This window comes from Brachyhypopomus gauderio, unplaced genomic scaffold (assembly GCF_052324685.1).
Source record: "Brachyhypopomus gauderio isolate BG-103 unplaced genomic scaffold, BGAUD_0.2 sc64, whole genome shotgun sequence".
Classification (NCBI taxonomy): domain Eukaryota; kingdom Metazoa; phylum Chordata; class Actinopteri; order Gymnotiformes; family Hypopomidae; genus Brachyhypopomus; species Brachyhypopomus gauderio.
The window spans coordinates 2047570-2070069 of NW_027506885.1; the positions used below are offsets into that span (position 1 = coordinate 2047570).

Consider the following 22500-nt stretch of genomic DNA (forward strand, 5'->3'; position numbering starts at 1 on the left):
CGCCTTCGCCGAGAGCCACAACCGGGTGGACCTGATGGGCATGGCGGACCGCTACGCCTGCGAGCACTTCCGGGAGGTGGTGGAGTGCGAGGACTTCACCTGCGTGTCGCCGCAGCACCTGCGGACGCTGCTGGCCTCCGGAGACCTGAACATCCACTCAGAGACGCAGGTGTACAACGCAGCGGTGAAGTGGCTGAAGGCTAACCCCCAACACCACGAGGTCTGGCTCGACCAGATCCTGTCCCAGGTTAGACTGCAGCATCAAACGCCATTTAACCGCTTCATGTAATTACTTATGTTTTCATCAAAGTTGTAAACTTAATACAATAAGATGGATATAAAGAAAGATGAATGGATAGACAGATAGATGAATATTTACAGATAGATTGATCCCTCTGTGGAAATCCACAGTCCCGTTTTATGGGTGAGTTATGCATCTTGAAAAGAACGAATCAACATTAGATTGTGCTAAAGCCCCGTTAGGATGCAGTTTTTGTATTTTAAACCACTGTAGCTATTGCGCGAGGTCACGTGTGTGTGTGTGGCTGCGCGAGGTCACGTGTGTGGCTGCGCGAGGTCACGTGTGTGTGTGTGTGTGTGTGTGTGTGTGTGTGTGTGTGTGTGTGTGGCTGCGTGAGGTCACGTGTGGTGTGTGTGTGTGTGTGTGGCTGCGCGAGGTCACGTGTGTGTGTGTGGCTGCGCGAGGTCACGTGTGTGGCTGCGCGAGGTCACGTGTGTGTGTGTGTGTGTGTGGCTGCGCGAGGTCGTGTGTGGTGTGTGTGGCTGCGCGAGGTCACGTGTGTGGCTGCGCGAGGGTCACGTGTGTGGCTGCGCGAGGTCACGTGTGTGGCTGCGCGAGGTCACGTGTGTGGCTGCGCGAGGTCACGTGTGTGTGTGTGGCTGCGCGAGGTCACGTGTGTGTGTGGCTGCGCGAGGTCGTGTGTGTGTGTGTGTGTGGCTGCGCGAGGTCGTGTGTGTGGCTGCATGAGGTCACGTGTGTGGCTGCGTGAGGTCACGTGTGTGGCTGCGTGAGGTCACGTGTGTGTGTGTGTGTGTGTGTGGCTGCGTGAGGTCACGTGTGTGTGTGCTGCGCGAGGGTCACGTGTGTGTGTGTGTCGTGTGTGTGCTGTGTGTGTGTGTGTGTGTGTGTGTGTGTGTGTGTGGCTGCGTGAGGTCACGTGTGTGTGTGTGTGTGTGTGTGGCTGCGCGAGGTCACGTGTGTTGTGTGTGGGCTGCGCGAGGGTCACGTGTGTGGCTGCGCGAGGGTCACGTGTGTGTGTGGTGTGTGTGGCTGCGCGAGGTCGTGTGTGTGTGTGTGGCTGCGCGAGGTCACGTGTGTGGCTGCGCGAGGTCACGTGTTGTGGCTGCGCGAGGTCACGTGTGTGGCTGCGCGAGGTCACGTGTGTGGGCTGCGCGAGGTCACGTGTGTGTGTGTGTGGCTGCGCGAGGTCACGTGTGTGTGTGTGGCTGCGCGAGGGTCGTGTGTGTGTGTGTGTGTGTGGCTGCGCGAGGTCGTGTGTGTGTGTGTGTGTGTGGCTGCGCGAGGGTCGTGTGTGTGTGTGTGTGTGTGTGTGTGTGTGTGTGTGGTTGCGCGAGGTCGTGTGTGTGTGTGTGTGTGGCTGCGCGAGGTCACGTGTGTGTGTGTGTGTGTGTGTGTGTGTGTAGTGTGTGTGTGTGGTGTGTGGTGTGTGTGTGTGGCTGCGTGAGGTCACGTGTGTGTGTGTGTGTGTGTGTGGGCTGCGCGAGGTCACGTGTGTGTGTGTGGCTGCGCGAGGTCACGTGTGTGGCTGCGCGAGGTCACGTGTGTGTGTGTGTGTGTGGCTGCGCGAGGTCGTGTGTGTGTGTGTGGCTGCGCGAGGTCACGTGTGGTGGCTGCGCGAGGTCACGTGTGTGGCTGCGCGAGGTCACGTGTGTGGGCTGCGCGAGGGTCACGTGTGTGGGCTGCGCGAGGTCACGTGTGTGTGTGTGGCTGCGCGAGGTCACGTGTGTGTGTGGCTGCGCGAGGTCGTGTGTGTGTGTGTGTGTGGCTGCGCGAGGTCGTGTGTGTGTGTGTGTGTGTGGCTGCGCGAGGTCGTGTGTGTGTGTGTGTGTGTGTGTGTGTGTGTGTGTGTGGTTGCGCGAGGTCGTGTGTGTGTGTGTGTGTGGCTGCGCGAGGTCGTGTGTGTTGCGCTGCGCGAGGTCGTGTGTGTGGCTGCATGAGGTCACGTGTGTGGCTGCGTGAGGTCACGTGTGTGTGTGTGTGTGTGTGTGGCTGCGTGAGGTCACGTGTGTGTGTGGCTGCGCGAGGTCACGTGTGTGTGTGTGTGTGTGTGTGTGTGTGTGTGTGTGTGTGTGTGTGTGTGTGTGTGTGGCTGCGTGAGGTCACGTGTGTGTGTGTGTGTGTGTGTGGCTGCGCGAGGTCACGTGTGTGTGTGTGTGTGTGTGTGGCTGCGCGAGGTCACGTGTGTGTGTGTGTGTGTGTGTGGCTGCGTGAGGTCACGTGTGTGTGTGTGTGTGTGTGGCTGCGTGAGGTCACGTGTGTGTGTGTGTGTGTGTGTGTGTGTGGCTGCGCGAGGTCACGTGTGTGTGTGTGTGTGTGTGGCTGCGCGAGGTCGTGTGTGTGTGTGTGGCTGCGCGAGGTCGTGTGTGTGTGTGTGTGTGTGTGTGTGTGTGTGGCTGCGCGAGGTCACGTGTTTGTCAACTTCAGGTGCGTCTCCCCCTTCTCCCTGTGGACTTCCTCACTGGCACCGTGGCCAAGCAGGAGATGTTCAAAGCCAACCTGAAGTGCAGAGACCTGCTGGACGAGGCCAGAAACTACCACCTGCACCTCGGCAACAACAGCGTGCCTGACTTCCAGTACTCCACTCGCACCACGCCTCGCAAACACACGGCAGGTGAGGGGCGGGGCCTATTTGTGTCCGTCACAGGGGCTTTAGTGGGCGGGGCTCAGTTATGCCTGTTTTTATCCTCCCCTTCATCATCTGGGGGTTTAGTGAGGAGATGCGAGTCTCATCATCTGGGGGTTTAGTGAGGAGATGCGAGTCTCATCATCTGGGGGTTTAGTGAGGAGATGTGAGTTTTGAAGGTTTGTAATGGGAGCTTTATACAAATGCACATTCTAATGATGACTTCACACTTTCCCAGCATGCTATAATTCTCTGCATTTATTTAGCTTCATGGTGGCTTGTCCAATATTTGATCAGGGAAGATATTATTTTTTTATTTTTTATTTAACCTTATTCTGCCAATGTCACTTGTATTCATTTAGAAATCTTAACCAATGTGATTGGTTTGTTCAGCCATCAGACATTAACAATAGTGAAATACTAATTGACCACACACAGGGGCGGAGCTGAATTATTATTATTAGGAGCTTAATTAATAATGTTAATTAATAATGTAAATGAATAAGCCACGTTGGAAACAATGTGTCGGTGTGACTATTAGAATATCGGGCCACGCAGGGGTCTAGCCAGCATGCGTAAGCTTGGGCCAATGAGAGACCTTGTACTGTGTGTGTGTGTGTGTGCTGTTGACCTCTGACCTTGTGCAGGTGTGCTGTTCTGCGTGGGGGGTCGTGGGGGGTCGGGCGACCCGTTCCGCAGTATCGAGTGCTACTCCATCAGCAAGAACAGCTGGTTCTTTGGTCCTGAGATGAACAGCCGGCGCAGACATGTGGGAGTCATCTCAGTGGAAGGTGAGGGGGGGGGGGGGGGGGGGGGAGTCATCTCAGTGGGAAGGTGGGGGGGGGGGGGGGGGGGGTCATCTCAGTGGAAGGTGGGGGGGGGGGGGGGAGTCATCTCAGTGGAAGGTGGGGGGGGGGGGGAGTCATCTCAGTGGAAGGTGAGGGGGGAAGAGTCATCTCAGTGGAAGGTGGGGGGGGGGGAGTCATCTCAGTGGAAGGTGGGGGGGGGAGTCATCTCAGTGGAAGGTGAGGGGGGGGGAGTCATCTCAGTGGAAGGTGGGCGGGGGTGTGTCATCTCAGTGGAAGGTGGGGGGGGGGAGTCATCTCAGTGGAAGGGGGGGGGGGAGTCATCTCAGTGGAAGGTGAGGGGGGGTGTGTCATCTCATTGGAGTCATCTCAGTGGAAGGTGAGGGGGGGGGGAGTCATCTCAGTGGAAGGTGAGGGGGGGGGGGAGTCATCTCAGTGGAAGGTGAGGGGGGGGGGAGTCATCTCAGTGGAAGGTGGGGGGGGGGGGAGTCATCTCAGTGGAAGGGTGAGGGGGGGGAGTCATCTCAGTGGAAGGTGAGGGGGGTGTGTCATCTCAGTGGAAGGTGGGGGGGGGTGTGTCATCTCAGTGGAGTCATCTCAGTGGAAGGTGAGGGGGGGGGAGTCATCTCAGTGGAAGGTGAGGGGGGGGGGAGTCATCTCAGTGGAAGGTGGGGGGGGAGTCATCTCAGTGCAAGGTGGGGGGGGGGTGTGTCATCTCAGTGGAAGGGGGGGGGTGTGTCATCTCAGTGGAGTCATCTCAGTGGAAGGTGGGGGGGGGGAGTCATCTCAGTGGAAGGTGGGGGGGGGGTGTGTCATCTCAGTGGAAGGGGGGGGGGTGTGTCATCTCAGTGGAAGGTGAGGGGGGGGGGAGTCATCTCAGTGGAAGGTGAGGGGGGGTCATCTCAGTGGAAGGGGGGGGGGGGTGTGTCATCTCAGTGGAAGGTGGGGGGGGGAGTCATCTCAGTGGAAGGGGGGGGGAGTCATCTCAGTGGAAGGGGGGGGGTCATCTCAGTGGAAGGTGAGGAGGGGGGGGGTGTGTGTGATGCTGAAGAAAAAGATATGGGGAAGAAGTCTGACAGAAAGAGGTGTGAGGGAGGGAGGGTGCGTGCTGGATGTGAGAGGTGAAATTGGAATGAGGGATGACAAAAAATAAAGGATGTGAAAGAAATGTAACCAACAGAACTCTGAACCTTTAGTTATGTGAGTAGATTAGTTGTCACTTACGTTTAGACATGCAGAAAGATGCAGATCTTCACTTTACACTGTAAACCATAATGAGACAATTCTCACTTTACATTGTAAACCATAATGAGACAATTCTCACTTTACATTGTAAACCATAATGAGACAATCCTCACTTTACACTGTAAACCATAATGAGACAATTCTCACTTTACATTGTAAACCATAATGAGACAATCCTCACTTTACATTGTAAACCATAATGAGACAATCCTCAATTTACACTGTAAACCATAATGAGACAATCCTCAATTTACACTGTAAACCATAATGAGACAATCCTCACTTTACACTGTAAACCATAATGACACAATCCTCACTTTACATTGTAAACCATAATGACACAATCCTCACTTTACATTGTAAACCATAATGACACAATCCCCGTTACGCACAGATGGGTTCAGTACGCAGTGATGGTCAAGTCCATGTTTTGTACCATGAAAAGAAGGAACATGGTTATAGCCAAACTGTCGTGAGGGGAATTGGTGTGTATGTGTGTATGTGTATGTGTGTGTGTGTGTGTGTGTGTGTGTGTGTGCGCGCGCTGGAACTGTCTCAGAGTAACACGGCTGCCCTTGCAGGGAAGGTGTATGCCGTGGGCGGCCACGACGGCAGTGAGCACCTGGGGAACATGGAGGTGTTTGACCCTCTCACCAACAAGTGGATGATGAAGGCCTCCATGAACACCAAGAGGTACCCCAGTCCCAGTCACTGGATCTGTAGCCCTTTATGAACCTACACATGATCTACAGGCAACGTCTGTGTGTGTGTGTGTGTGTGTGTGTGTGTGTGTGTGTGTGTGTGTGTGTGTGTGTGTGTGTGTGTGTGTGTGTGTGTGTGTGTGTGTGTGTGTGTGTAGGCGGGGGGATAGCACTCGCTGCTCTGGGTGGCCCCATCTATGCCATCGGGGGGCTCGATGACAACTCGTGTTTCAGTGACGTGGAGCGGTACGATATCGATTCGGACCGCTGGAGTAGCGTGTCCCCCACGAACACCCCCAGAGGGGGAGTCGGCTCTGTCGCTCTGGGGGTAAGCGCAAAGGATCATGGGTATCTGAGTTCTTTTATTGAAGAACACAAGAGCTCTAAAACTTCAGTGGCCCAGCCCTCCCGATGAACCAAAAGTCCCTTTAAGCCTATAGCAGTTGTAATGAACGATAAGACCGTGTGTGTGTGTGTGTGTGTGTGTGTGTGTGTGTGTGTGTGTGTGTGTGTGTGTGTGTGTGTGTGTGTGTGTGTGTGTCTTCCCCTCTGTGCTGTCAGAGCTTCGTGTATGCTGTGGGTGGGAACGATGGTGTGGCCTCTCTCTCCAGCGTGGAGCGCTTTGACCCGCACCTCAACAAATGGACCGAAGTCCCAGAGATGGGTCAGCGCCGTGCCGGAAACGGCGTGAGTGAGCTCAACGGCTGCCTCTACGTTGTGGGTAAGGAGGACACACACACACGGGGGGCCCTCTCCTCATCCTGCTGCAGACCTTCTCAGACCTGCTCGGCTGTGTCGTGTGTGTGTGTCGTGTGTGTGTGTGTCGTGTGTGTGTGTGTCGTGTGTGTGTGTGTGTCGTGTGTGTGTGTGTGTCGTGTGTGTGTGTGTGTCGTGTGTGTGTGTGTGTCGTGTGTGTGTGTGTGTCGTGTGTGTGTCCTACACGTTCAGTCCTCTGTGCCTTGCTGTGGTATCACTGTTGTGTCTTATCCATTTGCACTTTGTAGTTTCAGTACATACAAACTATATAGAGGAATGACAATAAAACTTGAGCATCTCAGCAGACGTGAAGTCCCTCCCTGGCGTGGTAGCTGACCCTCATGTCACGGCTGTTAACGCGGGGCAGTCTTAAACTACTGCCCTTTGATCTAGGGTTAGAGCTACGGAGAGAGGGGCAGATGGAGAGGGAGAGAGGGTGAAACGAGGAGAGACGAGGGGTGGAGAACGGGTAGGTGAAGAGATTGTGAATGCGTGACCAATCATTAGGGTTAGCACATGACACAGGATGACTTTTATGGCTGGTGTAATCATGGAGGGGTTTTTTTTTTCCCTGTCCGAATGGAGATTGGGGTTGAACTTTAGTTCGGAGCACACATTTTGACATGTCAGCTTAGCCGTTTTTATTACGGAGAACTATGGTGGAACGTGGAGCCCGGAACCTTCCACGGCTGCATGCTGAGAGGCCAGATTGAGAAGCAGCTTAAATGGGGCCCAGGAAACTACTGTTAAATGTAAATCACAGGCGTGGTAAAAATGCAGGACCTGATCTCACACATGCATGTGTTGATCCTCTACATGTATATGAGAACATGATCTCTCTCTCTATCTCTAATTGCTCTCTCTGTGCGCGCGCACACACACACACACACGTGTGTTTTAATGTGTGTATATATAGTAGTTTTGTTGAAATTGTAACTCATTTCTCTCTTGCAGATGTGGATAAATCTAGTACTTAAAACACGTTTCGTATTGTAGGAGTCCAGAAAGACTTGAGTTAGATTTAAGTGAAGGTTTCCACTAGCATCATTGCATATTTAAATTTATGTAAATGCACATTTCCAAGCGATTTGCATACTGGCCATCATGCCCAAAACTGTTATACGAGTCATGCTGAGGCTTTGATCAATGACTTGGTCTGTGAATGAATGGATTCATTGGTTTTCTAAATTAGTTTCTGTTGCAGTGAAAGCTACAGCTGACCTGCCTTTCTTTTGAGTTTATTAACAAATGTTTTCTCCGCCCCCCGTGTGTGTGTGTGTGTGTGTGTGTGTGTGTGTGTGTGTGTGTGTGTGTGTGTGTGTAGGTGGATTTGACGATAACTCTCCTCTTAGTTCGGTCGAGCGGTTCGATCCCAGGGTGAACCGCTGGGAGTATGTCGCTGAGCTTACTACACCCAGGGGTGGAGTTGGTGTTGCCACGGTGATGGGGCGGGTCTTTGCTGTAGGCGGCCACAATGGGAACATCTACTTAAACACTGTGGAGGCGTTTGACCCACGCACCAACAGGTAAGATGGAGATCTGAGAGAAACACTCCATTCCCATGTGTGCATATGGTTAGAGTTTTTCAGAGCGTGTGTGTGTGTGTGTGTGTGTGTGTGTGTGTATGTGTGTGTGTGTGCGCGCAGGTGGGAGCTGGTAGGATCCGTGTCCCACTGCAGGGCAGGAGCTGGCGTGGCCGTCTGTGCCACTCACATCGGTCAGATCCGAGATGTGGGCCAGGGGTCCAGCAACGTGGTGGACTGCATGTAACCCCTGATTAACCCCCCCCCCCCCCCCCCCCCCCCCCCCACCCAACACACACATGTATACATATACATCATATTCAGTTATTCCTCTCTCACATACTGGACATAGTCAAAATGTGACATCAGAACCCCGTTTCCACACACACACTCCGAGACACACTGTCAAAAACCGTGATTCCACTTAGAAACAGCACAGAGTCCAAACACACCACCACCACCACCCTGTTTTGACTTGGTTGAACAGGAAAGTCACAGTACAGCTTTACAAACTTAAACAGATAGAAATGCTGTAATGTAGTGTAAAAAAAAGCGATATTGATTTTTCTTCTTGTTTTCGAGAGCTCTCTGCATTTCTTGACCCTGAGTCTGCAGACACCTTTTGTGTCTTGCTGACATACGGAGCGGTTCGCTAGATGAAGCAGTTTAGTTCTGCTGATCTAGCCTCTAATGCTCACTGTAGCTGTCATGCTAGTTTTCCTAACTGTTACAAGCTGTAATCTTTCTAACTGTAGCCGGGAGTTAGGTGATTCTTTCTGTGGCTGGTGTTGGCTGATTTTCCTAATCCCTAACCGTCTGCAACAAGTAATAAAGTAACCAAGTAGAAGTGGCGGTTATAGGGGCCCGTCATCAAAGAGTCGCTTTTATAAACCTCCGGAGTGCTCACTCTGAAGGAGCATCACTTGTTCAGTTTACTGCTGGCTCGGTAAGAACAGGCTTTTACGAAAAGGATCGGTCCGTTTACTGTGAGGGGTTGGGTGGTGTTGGATTATCTTGTTGGTTACAGCGATACACTGAAGGTGGGATCTAGAGTTTGCTAGTGTCGGAAAGAAAACTGGTAGAGCTAATAAATGCACAAATTTGAAAGAGTTTGACTTGTTTACATTTTACTCCCTTTTCACTAAATACAACCTGAAATGGCCATGGGCTTTCCAAGTCCTGTTCTTGCATGTACAATCGAAGAGATTTAGTAAGGGGGAGTGAATTAACGGCAGGTTAGAAGAGCAAAGGATTCAGGATCATACGAACCAGTGTGAGCGGAAGAAAAGACCTTTTGAGGGCCACATGACAATCATTTTTCTGCTGGTACATGTTGGCTCAGCGTGCTTTCAGGATGAAAACTGAAAGACTTCAGGGTTTGAAAAGATGAAGCTACGGTGGTTTTTCTCCAGTGAGGTCCCAGCGGTACAAGACTCCTCTAGAGTCTGTGTTACTGGAGTCCTAAAATTCTGAGTTTGAATTCTGAGATAGTGAGTCTCCAAAAATGCTGCCGAATCAACATTTAGATGACACGGAAAAAACATAAATGTTTTAATATAAAGCTTTTGTAGCTATGAAATATCTATTGTGTTGTGCACTATTTTCTTAGACTAGAAGCAATGCCTCTATTTTTCTCTGTTTTGGAAAAACGCATTACATATTGATGACATTGATGCTTTTTTTTGAAAAATGTTTTGATAGTGCCGTTTCCTTTTCATATGGTCTTTTCTGAAGTATCCTTTGTGCAAACTGAATTATTAAAATAAATTATTGCTTCATGCATAACTGCTTCTGGTTACATCCGTTATCAGTTAACCACTGTGACTCCACCACTCGGTTATGTTTATGTTGATATTGTTGAACTGTACATGCTTGAAGTGACATTGTTGCATTTGAGTGATGGTGGTGCACGGTGATGTTTACCTCCACTGTAAAGGATGAGGAATCTGAGCACTGACTCAGTGTGTTGGACCTGCACATTTGTATAGATTTTAAGAAAGGTCATATATTTAAAGCCATGGTCAGGCTAAGAGAATTCTTTCAGTACAAGGTTATTTATTGAACTGCCTAAGGTGGGGGGGGGGGGGGGGGGGTACGTGCTGACTTTCAGTAGCAAAACTTTTTATATCAGGTTTAAAGATTCCAAAAAGACTAAATGAGTGATGTATTGTGGAAACCTGGCCTGATATGTGATGGACATTTCTAGTTTGGTTTCAGGGGGATATTTGCCTCCTTTTGGTTATGCTGCAATTCCTAAAGCGTCATAGCCAATCAGGCGTTAGATACACACACTCCAATGACATCACGGCCTTGCTAGAAGTGTGTTTGGGCTACATTGTGAATCACTGCCCTGCATGTGACCTAGAAATTACTTAACAAATGACTTGGTACTTCAAGATTATCATATTTTTTGACTGAACCGTTTCAAGTGTTTAATTTCGTTATCAGACATGTATCTATTTTGGATTAGAGTATTTGTCTATGGTGGATTCACAGGTCCTTTACAGTGGAGTGTTTTAAAGATTTTTAGTTGATTTGCTGATCCTAGTCATATTAACATTTAACATGTACTGTATTTTTCGAGACACTCCGCTTTGATCAGCCTGTTCATATTGCTCGAATAAAGTTATAAGAAATGCAGCAATAAAAGAAAGTGCTTATAGTTCATTGTAGCAGTGTGCTTATTTAATACATGCACAAGTTATTATATATATATATATATACACACACTTTTTTTTTTTTTTTATGAAAAACTGAAATATCACATGGTCATAAGTATTCGGACCCTTTGCTCAGTATGGAGTAGAAGCTCCCTTGAACTACTAAAGCCATGAGTCGTCTTCTTGGGAATGGTGCAAGTTTTTCACACCTGGGTTTGGAGATCCTCTGACATTCTTTTCTGCCAAACAAGTCCAATCAGTTTAATTAAATACAGCTGGATTCCAATGAAGGAGCGGAACCATCTCAAGAGTATCAGGAGAGGTGAAGAGCATACGAGTTAAATGTGACTCACAGCAAAGGGTCTGAACACTTGACCATGTGATATTTCAGTTTTTCTTTGTTAATAAATTTGCAAAACTTTCTACATTGGTTTTTTTCTGTCAATACAGGGTGCTGAGTGTACACTCAAACTCAAACTCACACATTCCAGAAGCAGGACTGCTAAAATCATTTGGGATTTTGCCACTCATAATTGAAAACAATTACAAGCGAACTTTGAAGGTAGCAGTTATTATATAATGTTTATAGTCTGAAAGTATGCACTGTTATAAAGTTTATTCAATAATCCTTTTTGGACTTTGATATTTGCACATTTTTATCATGACCAATTTGATTTAGATTCCAGTAGACAACCCTGAAGAGTCTGCAGAGAGGACCTCCACCACACTGATACTGGTTAAAGGTTGCAGTGAAGACCTCCTCAACACTAGAGGGTTTTCCATCCACTGAGTTTTTGCGCATTTTGTAAATGCAAAATTCGAAAAAAGCCCCAAATATCGCAAAAAGATTTTTACGCTAGGAGGAGGTGGAAAAGTTACACTATCGCATCGCCAAAATTCGGAAAAACTGGATGGAAAAGGGTTTTTCGCATAAACGATGATGTATCATGCCTCAGAGAGGACCTCCTCCACACTGATACTGGTTAAAACCTGCAGTGAGGACCTCCTCCACACTGATACTGGTTAAAGGCATCAGTGTGGACCTCCTCAACACTGATACTGGTTAAAGGCTGCAGAGAGGACCTCCCCCACACTGATACTGGTTAATGGCTGCAGTGAGGACCTCCACCACACTGAAATTGGTTAATGGCTGCAGTGAGGACCTCATCCACACTGATACTGGTTAAAGGCTGCAGTGAGGACCTCCCCCACACTGATACTGGTCAAAGGGTGCAGTGAGGACCTCCCCCACACTGATACTGGTCAAAGGCTGCAGTGAGGACCTCCTCCACACTGATACTGGTTAAAGGCTGCAGTAAGGACCTCCACCACACTGATACTGGTTAAAGGCTGCAGTGTGGACCTCCTCCACACTGATACTGGTTAAAAGCTGCAGTGAGGACCTCATCCACACTGATACTGGTTAAAGGCTGCAGTGAGGACCTCCCCCACACTGATACTGGTTAAAGGCTGCAGTGTGGACCTCATCCACACTGATACTGGTTAAAGGCTGGTTTGCCATCACCAGGTTTTAACGACATTCCAGACAACTGAACCAAAGTTCACATTAAATGATAGGGGGTCTGCTTCAGTTCCATGATGAAATTTCAGTTTTTAATTAATATTTTTATTTAATCAACAACTGCTTTTCTTAGGTTCAATGAATAAGAAATGTAAAAAAAAGTGTTACAATTTGTTTTTGTCAGAAAATATCAAGTTGCTTCACATCAAATATAAATAAAATAATCCAAAAGCTGTTAATTGGAAAATGCTTCCAGCTGAAGGCAGTAATAAAGTCTTTCTACCTAAACACGGACCGCCTAAGTTAATGTTTCTCCTAAACTCCATAACTTTCTCCTTACATTTGTAAATCACTGCAATACAAGTATGAAGGATCATGTGTTTTGCTCATTTTAAGCGATATTAAAATATATAAGAATATATAAATGTTTAATGAAATTGTCCCCCAGACCTACATGTACATTTCTACAAAGTTTAAATGGTCCAAGCAGCAGAGATGGAGCATCTGGCGGCCATGTTTGTTTTACAACTTAATCTTTGGACTTTGGGTCAATAATGAAAAGGAGATGCTTCCTCTGAAGATGCTTAGAGGTCCACAGAGCAGCAGTTGGTGAAGATACTGGGAAGATACTGGTGTAGATTCTGGGAAGCTCTCCAGCATTCGTGGGAGAGCAAGGTCTTTCAAAACAACTTTGACAACTTCTACTATTACAGTAGAAGAAAGTAAACAACCTACATATAGACTTTATTTTGAAACTCCGATGGAAAGCTATAGAAATATCACTTAGAGTGTTTATAAGAATCCCCTAATTCAACAATTTACTGCATGATTTCGAGCGAAGTAACAGGATGATTTTGCTGGCCATCTTCCTGTGTGGTATTATCCAATCTGGTAAGTACAACTGTTTTTTGATCAATATTGGTGAATGACTGAGTCTTTGTTTACAATATTTAAGCACCCTTTATGTGGTATTTATATTTGATTGTTTATCAGCTGATATATCAATTTTTTTCCTATGCAGAGAGTGCTAGTTTTTAGTTTTCTCATAAATCTTCTATACAATAGATTTAATAAAATTTGAGAACCAAGTTTGGGAAGGTTACCATATGAAACCTGGGGCTCTTTATGCCTTGTGGGAAATTGATAGCTACTGTTCTTTAGCCCTCAGTTCTGTGATCCATGTGATTCTTTACAAGTGATCAATCAAACATTACCAATACTGCGTGCCTGCTGTTGTAAGGTAGAGGCTTTTATCACATGACCTTGGTCGCTGTCATGGGACATTTATGATGGATGTGGAAATACGGCCACTTTGTGCTTTACTGTGAACATTTTTCCTGAAACTGGACATCACTGCCAATGATTGACGGGCAGAGCAGCAAAAGAAGTTAATTGAATCTGGGGTGACTCCACCCACTCAGATGGTGACTCCGCCCACTTCGTGGGTATGGGCGTCCTCTCTGTGTCCTGGGGCCTTCAAGGTCTTCTAGCTGCTCTGCTTGGCCCTCTCCACTGTAATTGGTCCAGGGTGTATGTGAAAGCATTTCATTTATCCAGAGCAGCTGTTTTGATTATTATTATTATTATTATTATTATTATCATCCCTGTAAGATGACCAGCCCTCTCTGTCTGTCTGTCGTTCTGTGATGCAGCATGGTGAAATAATCAGACCAGTATGTTCAAATTTAACTAGGGAGTTTTCATTGTATACTAAGGTTAAAATTCACCTCTCTCTGCCCCTCTTTTTCTGTTTATTCCTCTGTGTGTGTGTCTCTCTCTTTCTACATCTCTATCTACATCTGTCTCACTCTCTGTCTGTCTCTCTCTCTCTACATCTCTATCTACATCTGTCTCACTCTCTGCCTATCTCTCTCTCTACATCTCTATCTATATCTGTCTCACTCTCTGCCTGTCTCTCTGGTGTCTTCCCTGTCACCCACTGCCAGCTCTGGGTGAATGTCCAGGTGGTTGGAGAACCTACCAGGAGAAGTGTTACTTCTTCTCCACCGACACCAAGACCTGGCATGATGCTCTGACCGAGTGTGAGAAGAAAACTTCTAATCTGATGAGTATCCAGGACCTTCAGGAGAGGGTGAGTCACGTCATGAGCTATCGAATACAATCTAAGTTAAAAACAGCTGGCTTTACGTCTATTGCACAGTAGTGTCATAAACAGCACATATACAGCAATATCATACAATGTGTCTCACACACAAGGTTAACCAGACAGCTTTTTAAGGACACACACATTGAGAAGAACCTGAAGGCAACTTTACTTTTCAAAAGCAAAGTGAACAGTAAACAGAATGTATATAAAAATTGTTATTGTTTAAATCCTCATTTGGTCTTTCATGCTCTATCTGTAGACATGGCTTAGTACCCAGCTGGGGGGCTGGATATACTGGATTGGTCTGAACGATATCGCCTCTGAGGGGAACTGGGAATGGAGCGATGGTAGTGTGTTTTATCCATACCTGTCGTGAGTATCTGGATATCCTGCAGCCAAGCTGCTAGCTAGAGACTTATATAAGCAGATACATTCAAACAGACTCTGATTTATATATTTAAGCAGATGCATTCAAACAGACTCTGATTTATATATTTAAGCAGATGCATTCAAACAGACTCTGATTTATATATTTAAGCAGATGCATTCAAACAGACTCTGATTTATATATTTAAGCAGATGCATTCAAACAGACTCTGACTTATATATTTAAGCAGATGTATTCAAACAGACTCTGATTTATATATTTAAACAGATGCATTCAAACAGACTCTGATTTATATATTTAAGCAGATGCATTCAAACAGACTCTGATTTATATATTTAAGCAGATGCATTCAAACAGACTCTGATTTAAACAATATTCCACATAACCGAACGTAACTACTTTTACTCTACTAGACTTAGACACACAATTAGTTTACAAACATTACTAGTCTGGATAATTTCCAGTGAGTGAGATGTGGAGGTCAAAGTGTGTGTGTGTGTGTAAGAGAGAGAGAGAGAGAGAGAGAGAGAGAGAGAGAGAGAGAGAGAGAGAGAGATGGACAGAAACAAAGGTGGTAAATACATGACTCATGTCAGGTCTGGGCAGGTGAGATTTCACAGGTGCACTTTACTGTTCTTCTCGTATTGTTTTCAGACACTGGAGGGAAGGACAACCTGACAACTACAACGATAACGAGGACTGTGGACAGGTGGACGGGGACGGCCGGTGGAATGACGAACACTGCACAGCCTTACGGCCGTATATCTGCAAACTGGCTCTGCGTGAGTGTTGTCTCTGCCCTCAGCACACGGAGGCACCATTTCATAACACCTGAACTATTCCTTTAGCTCTGAATATTCATCTGAAACTTTGAGTTCTGAATCTCGTCCTGAATCTCGTCCTGAATCTCGTCCTGAATCTCGTCCTGCCTGTCCCCAGCCAACCCCCCTCTCTTCTGTGACTCTGAGAACGGCTGGGAGGATTACGGCTCCAACTGCTACAAGCTTCACTCTCAGCTGCGGAAGAGCTGGGTGTCGGCTCGCAGCCACTGTCTGAGCCAGGGTGCAGACCTGGTGTCCATCGCATCACAGGACGAGGAGCTGTACGTCACCAGCCGTATGGACCCGTCACGTGTTGACCTGTGGATCGGGTACTCCACACTGGTGAGTGCCTGTTCGCAGTCTGTATTTAGCTCCCTGTCAGGGGGCTACTGCACGTAGGAGAATTGTGTGTGTGTGTGTGTGTGTGTGTGTGTGTGTGTGTGTGTGTGTGTGTGTGTGTGTGTGTGTGTTTATTTAATTTCTTTACATTATAAATATTGCTGCAACTATTTATTTAATTAATTTTGAAGTATGACAATAAAAGGTACAATATAATCGCAGAGCTGGTAGGGTGAGATTGAGACAGGGCTGGTAGGGTGAGATTGAGACAGGGCTGGTAGGGTGAGATTGAGACAGGGCTGGTAGCGTGAGATTGAGACAGGGCTGGTAGGGTGAGATTGAGACAGAGCTGGTAGGGTGAGATTGAGACAGGGCTGGTAGGGTGAGATTGAGACAGGGCTGGTAGGGTGAGATTGAGACAGGGCTGGTAGGGTGAGATTGAGACAGGGCTGGTAGCGTGAGATTGAGACAGGGCTGGTAGGGTGAGATTGAGACAGGGCTGGTAGGGTGAGATTGAGACAGGGCTGGTAGGGTGAGATTGAGACAGGGCTGGTAGGGTGAGATTGAGACAGGGCTGGTAGCGTGAGATTGAGACAGGGCTGGTAGGGTGAGATTGAGACAGGGCTGGTAGGGTGAGCTTGAAGAGACAGGACTGGTAGGGTGAGATTGAGACAGGGCTGGTAGGGTGAGATTGAGACAGGGCTGGTAGGGTGAGATTGAGACAGGGCTGGTAGGGTGAAAATTGAGACAGAGCTGGTAGGGTGAAAATTGAGACAGAGCTGGTAGGGTGAGATTGAGACAGGGCTGGTAGGGTGAGATTGAGACAGGGCTGGTAGGGTGAGATTGAGACAGGGCTGGTAGGGTGAGATTGAGACAGGGCTGGTAGGGTGAGATTGAGACAGGGCTGGTAGGGTGAGATTGAGACAGGGCTGGTAGCGTGAGATTGAGACAGGGCTGGTAGGGTGAGATTGAGACAGGGCTGGTAGGGTGAGATTGAGACAGAGCTGGTAGGGTGAGATTGAGACAGGGCTGGTAGGGTGAGATTGAGACAGGGCTGGTAGGGTGAGATTGAGACAGGGCTGGTAGCGTGAGATTGAGACAGGGCTGGTAGGGTGAGATTGAGACAGGGCTGGTAGGGTGAGATTGAGACAGGGCTGGTAGGGTGAGATTGAGACAGGGCTGGTATCCACACGCACACAGACAGCAGTTCAGCAGGAAGAGAAAAACACGGTAAACCAGGAACAGAATCATAAACCAGAGAGACACAGAGAGATCGGCAGTACTTCAGAAGTACTGCATGTTAATAAGAGCGAATACAGTACAGTATAAGCACCAACCTCAGAGACATCGCTACAATTCTGGACACAAGGACCTCTAGTGGCCAGTTGTGAAACTACCAGGTACCTCTATGACAAGTGCTTCACATTACATTATAACTCACATTACATTATAACTCACATTAGATTGACACTGACACTGTAGTTCTGGCTGGATCAGGATTTATTGTGGGTTGCATTTCCTCAGCACAGTGCAGTACAGAAATGCATAGATAGACAAATACATAAATACACAAATACATAAATATATGAATACATAAATACACAAATACATAAATACAGAGCCTAAGCTACTCTTGGGGTTCTGTCGTAAGGACTGAGCAGTGTCACAGGTGAGCTGTCTCTAATCTCAGCTGGTCCTCTTGCAGACGTGCACGGCTCTGTCCTGCCAGGTGCAGCCCAACAGCACCACCTTGTCTTGGGCTGATGCCTCCACCTCTACCTACACCAACTGGCACGAGGGCCAGCCTGATTTCAGGTGAGAAGACCCAGTAGAACAACATCATCAACGCTAATAAAATATTGCTTTCCTACATAAACTGCTACAATTCATTTGGATGTATTTGTGCTCTTAATTGAACATGTTGTCCTGCGTGATTTCATGAGGGAAACCCCCTGAGATGGAGATCATTTTCAGCAGCACCTGAATGATAAAGTGTTGGACACCACAGGAGGCATATCAATCACTAGGGCCCTAGCTTTACAGTCCTCACCAATCCCTCATTAATCACTAGGGCCCTAGCTTTACAGTCCTCACCAATCCCTGACAATCACTAGGGCCCTAGCTTTACAGTCCTCACCAATCCTATCCTCCAATCGACAGTGACAAGGCGAGTGGAGTGTGCACTACGATGATGAAGGAGGAAGGACAGGACTACGGCAAATGGAAAACACACGTCTGTCGCTACGAGAGACCCTACATGTGCAAGAGGGCCCTGAACAGTAAGAGTTATGTTATGATTGTGAGGTTGAATGTTGATGAGGTTGAATGTTATGATTGTGAGGTTGCGTGTTATGATGTGAGGTTGAATGTTATGATATGAGGTTGAATGTTGTGATGTGAGGTGGAATATTATGATGTGAGGTTGAATGTTTTGAGGTTGAATGTTATGATGTGAGGTTGAATGTTATGATTGTGAGGCTGAATGTTATGATAGTGAGGTTGAATGTTATGATGTGAGGTGGCATGTTATGATGTGAGGTTGAATGTTATGATGTGAGGTTGAATGTTTTGATGTGAGGTTGGATGTTTTGATGTGAGGTTGAATGTTACGATTGTGAGGTTGAGTGTTATGATGTGAGGTTGAATGTTATGTGAGGTTGCATGTTGAATGTTGATGAGCCCACTTTAGGAGCTCAGGCTGCCATCTCCAAGATAAACACTAGAACCTAAAATCTTATGTAAGGTGTTGGGGGGGGGGGGGGGGTAGCTCAGCTACCTCACATTTGGAGAAAAGTGTCTGGTGGAAATGACAAAGCTGAAAGGCAACATGACTGTTGTTTCAAACTTGACTATATTTAAAGTGAAGCCTGATTTCAGTTCCTTTAGACTATTTTTTGACCGAAAGCTGTGTGAACGTGTGTGTGTGTGTGTGTGTGTGTGTGTGTGTGTGTGGTTGTGCCTCTGTAGCCATTTGCCCTCTGGGTTGGCAGAGCTTCAGGGGACACTGCTACCTGGTGGTCAGTAACCTCCACCTGCTGACCAGCTGGCACGAGGCACTGAGCAGGTGCACCGAGATGGGCGCCAACCTGGTGACCATTAAAAGGTGAGGACATCACAAGATGAGTCGCTGCTTTGTGAACTTCACAGGGCTTCAGGCACCGATTGGCACAATGTTCAGTGAGACTGTTTGATATCTGATAAGCTGTTGTGGTCCGTGGTCTTCTCTAGTGAGGATGAGCAGTACTTCATCAACAGTCAGCTTCCTGACCTCCACCAGGTGGACGTACCTGATGTTTGGATTGGAGTGTCAGGTACCAGAGCTGTAGGGGTCTGGCTGCATCCTCCTCGAGCTACCCATGCTTCCCACACACCTCCACACACCTTCACACACCTCCAAACACCTTCAAACACCTTCACACTGCTTACAAACCTCCAAACATCTCCAAACATCTCCACACACCTCCAAACACCTCCACACACCTTCACACACCCTCAATCACTTTCACACTGCTTACACACACCCACACACCTCCGCATACATGAATACACCTTCAAACACATCCACATTGCTCACACAGCTTCACACACCTAAACACACCTCCAAACTCCACCACATACCTTCAAATACCTTCACACATCTCCAAATACCTCCACAAATGCTCCTAGCAAGCATTTAATGCTAAACATGAGTCTAAAGTACTGAACTAGAATAAGATTCTATCTCTCTCATATTTATCTTTCTGTATCAGGGGAAACACTATAACTGACCTCAAATCAGTGAGCAGGGCGCTGTGTCTGTTCTTTATCTTTGCCACACTTCTGATTTCTGATGTTGACAGATAAGGGCCAGGACAGCGTTTTTAAATGGGTGGACAACACTGATATTCAGTTCTCCAACTGGAGTCCCAACTTCCCCAAAAACACAGAGAAGTTCTGGGACTGTGGCCAGATCTACACAGGTAATGCAGCCAGTGTTTCAGGCAACAGGTCATCTGTGCATACGATACAACAGAATAAAAGTTGGTGCCTCACTGACTGAAGAAACCAATCAACAATAGATCCAGGGAGTTGTGAGGGTGAGACTCCCAACGTTGGCTTTGTGGTGTGAGTAGCCGTTTCATCTCTGTCTTTCACACAGGGAATTACGCTGGAAAATGGGAGACAACCAACTGCTTCAAGAACCTGGCGTACATCTGTAAGATGCCGGGGGGTCAGAACACACAGAGACCCACTGTTGCCCCAAGTAAGAGCCCCGGGGAACACACAGGACTGCTGTCCTCTGGCTATTTGGCAGTGTGAGATATGCTCAACTCTCTCTCTCTCTCTCTCGCTCTCTCTCTAGATGCTCACTGTGATCAGGGCTATCTGCTGTTCCGTGACCACTGCTACCACTTTGAGTCTGAAGTGGTAAAAACGTGGCAGGATGCTGAAGACGTTTGTGTCTCCCAGAATGGTCACCTGGCCAGCATTCACGACCACGAGACAACTAGTTTCATAACTGGTGAGAAGCAGTAACTTGATTATATCTTTATTGATTATATGTATATGGATTAATCTCATGGATTATATATTCATTATAGTCCCAAGAAATTGTTAAACAAAAATTTGATTTATTGTGTTTGTCCCTTTTTGTGAATATAAAATCTCTTTAACTGTGAGACATCACAGGTGTTTATAATAATAAGCTTTCGTTTTATAGCACTTTGTAAACCAATGTTCTCAACAGAAGGACACAACAGAAATAGAATAAAGTAAACATAAAAGATGAAATAATATAGAATAAAAGGCATATGCACCAGTAATATGAATCATTCAATATAGGCTAATTCAATTAATTACAGGATAATTAAATGTTCACTGCAACAGGTGTTCACTCTCCTCTTAGATGTGCCCAGGTCTGGAGAAGAGATTCTAAAGTTTAGCCAGAGTGTGAACACTGTTTCCCTCTCTGTAGTTGAGGAGATGATCACAGTATTACTCACAGCTAACAATCAGTACACTGTAGCTCATGAATCATGCAACAGAAAAACACCCATGAGTTCAGAAAAACACCATTATTTCAGTCCGTGATGCTGCCACAGTCATCTGTGGCCGGAAGCCTGGGAAAGGCCAGTGGGTTGCAGGGTTGCCAACTCTCACGCATTGAGCGTGAGACACACACATTTGACCGTCTTCACACGCTCTCACGCCACACTTCCGATATCTCACACCGAAAAAAAAAAACTAGTTTATTTACCTCTGATCCACATCTATGATTCAATGAGTTACTAGTTCGCTCTGGCGCGAACCACCGGCGATCGACAGATTGCGATATAACACTTAATTTGTGTCCATTTTACGTTCATGAGGAAGCATGTGACTGGACCCATGTGACTGAACCCAGGCCTGCAGATGTTGTTTGACTGGAGAATTGTATACGTCTCCATTAGGGAGAAACCAAAATATATTATAAATATATATATCGTCAATACAATATTTTTGTCCATATCGTGTAGCTCTGGTGTCTCCACATGGCTTCTGACTGTGTCCACTGTGTGTGTCCTAAGCTCACATGTCCAGATCGTCCTGGGTGGGACTTAATGACATACGAGAAGAGGGCAAGTTCGTGTGGTCTGATGGAACAGCTGCTGTACGTGATGCTTCCTAAATGACTTCTCAAAATGAAACAGAAACTTTACGCATGGATGAAATTATTTAATGTATTTAATACAGTGCTAAACCCTGTCAGAAATTCTCGATTAATTATGGATAAGAATGGAAAGATTACCTTAAGATAGTTATCACTTTAAAATAAGTCTACATTAATAAACAGTACTAAACAGTTTGATGGTTATGTACTTTATTGCTTTCAGTACTACTTATTAATGTACCCTTAAGTACATATAAAAATATATTAATAAAGTGTTCCAGTTTTAAATTATAACTAAGAAGTTATTTTAAGTATGACTTTATAAATGGTCAATTATGCAGAAATGTTATCTGTTTGCCTTGTTTGGTATTGAGTGTGAGACCTTCTCCAGGACTTCCTGCTCTGGGAGACGGGACAGCCAGATGACTGGCATGATGAGGACTGTGTCCACATTCGTGGGACGGAGCACCCGGACACAGGGAAGCTGAACGACCTGCCCTGTACCGCCACATACTCCTTCATCTGCATGAAAGGTCCCGTAGTTCTGAACCAACACAAACATTTTGGTGCGGGACCTACAGAACAGTGTCAGTGTTACGAGACTGCAGGACGTGGTGGCCGGCTGGACACTGAGACATGAACACATGTCCCTCACACGTCCCTCACCCGTCCCTCATACGTCCCTCATACGTCTCTCACACGTCCCTCACACGTCCCTCACACGTCTCTCACACGTCTCTCACACGTCCCTCACACGTCCCTCACACGTCTCTCACACGTCCCTCACACGTCCCTCACACATCCCTCATACGTCTCTCATACGTCTCTCACGTCTCTCACACATCTCTCACACGTCTCTCACACGTCCCTCACACATCTCTCATGTCTCTCACACGTCCCTCACACATCCCTCACACGTCTCTCACACGTCCCTCACACGTCTCTCACACGTCCCTCACACGTCCCTCACACGTCTCTCACACGTCCCTCACACGTCCCTCACACGTCTCTCACATGTCCCTCACACGTCCCTCACACGTCTCTCATACATCCCTCATACGTCTCTCACACATCTCTCATGTCTCTCACACGTCTCTCACACGTCCCTCATACGTCTC

The 22500-nt window shown here is 47.1% G+C and overlaps 2 protein-coding genes across 2 annotated transcripts in view; both read left to right on the forward strand.

Annotated features, from left to right (window-relative positions):
* klhl8 (kelch-like family member 8) overlaps positions 1-10578 on the forward strand; it is a 12040-nt gene extending 1462 nt beyond the window's left edge. Inside the window, 8 exon segments of the mRNA XM_076988838.1 lie at positions 1-247; positions 2687-2873; positions 3533-3676; positions 5518-5637; positions 5796-5965; positions 6199-6358; positions 7718-7919; positions 8040-10578. Coding sequence (XP_076844953.1) covers positions 1-247; positions 2687-2873; positions 3533-3676; positions 5518-5637; positions 5796-5965; positions 6199-6358; positions 7718-7919; positions 8040-8163 — 1354 coding nt within the window. The 3' untranslated portion in view covers positions 8164-10578.
* Positions 10579-12946: 2368 nt separating this feature from the next.
* Positions 12947-22500, forward strand: part of LOC143490210 (uncharacterized) — a 34428-nt gene continuing 24874 nt past the window's right edge. Inside the window, 14 exon segments of the mRNA XM_076988816.1 lie at positions 12947-12989; positions 14045-14190; positions 14465-14577; positions 15248-15375; positions 15533-15756; positions 17459-17568; positions 17914-18032; positions 18721-18856; positions 18982-19064; positions 19593-19712; positions 19892-19996; positions 20096-20254; positions 21300-21382; positions 21774-21915. Coding sequence (XP_076844931.1) covers positions 12947-12989; positions 14045-14190; positions 14465-14577; positions 15248-15375; positions 15533-15756; positions 17459-17568; positions 17914-18032; positions 18721-18856; positions 18982-19064; positions 19593-19712; positions 19892-19996; positions 20096-20254; positions 21300-21382; positions 21774-21915 — 1711 coding nt within the window.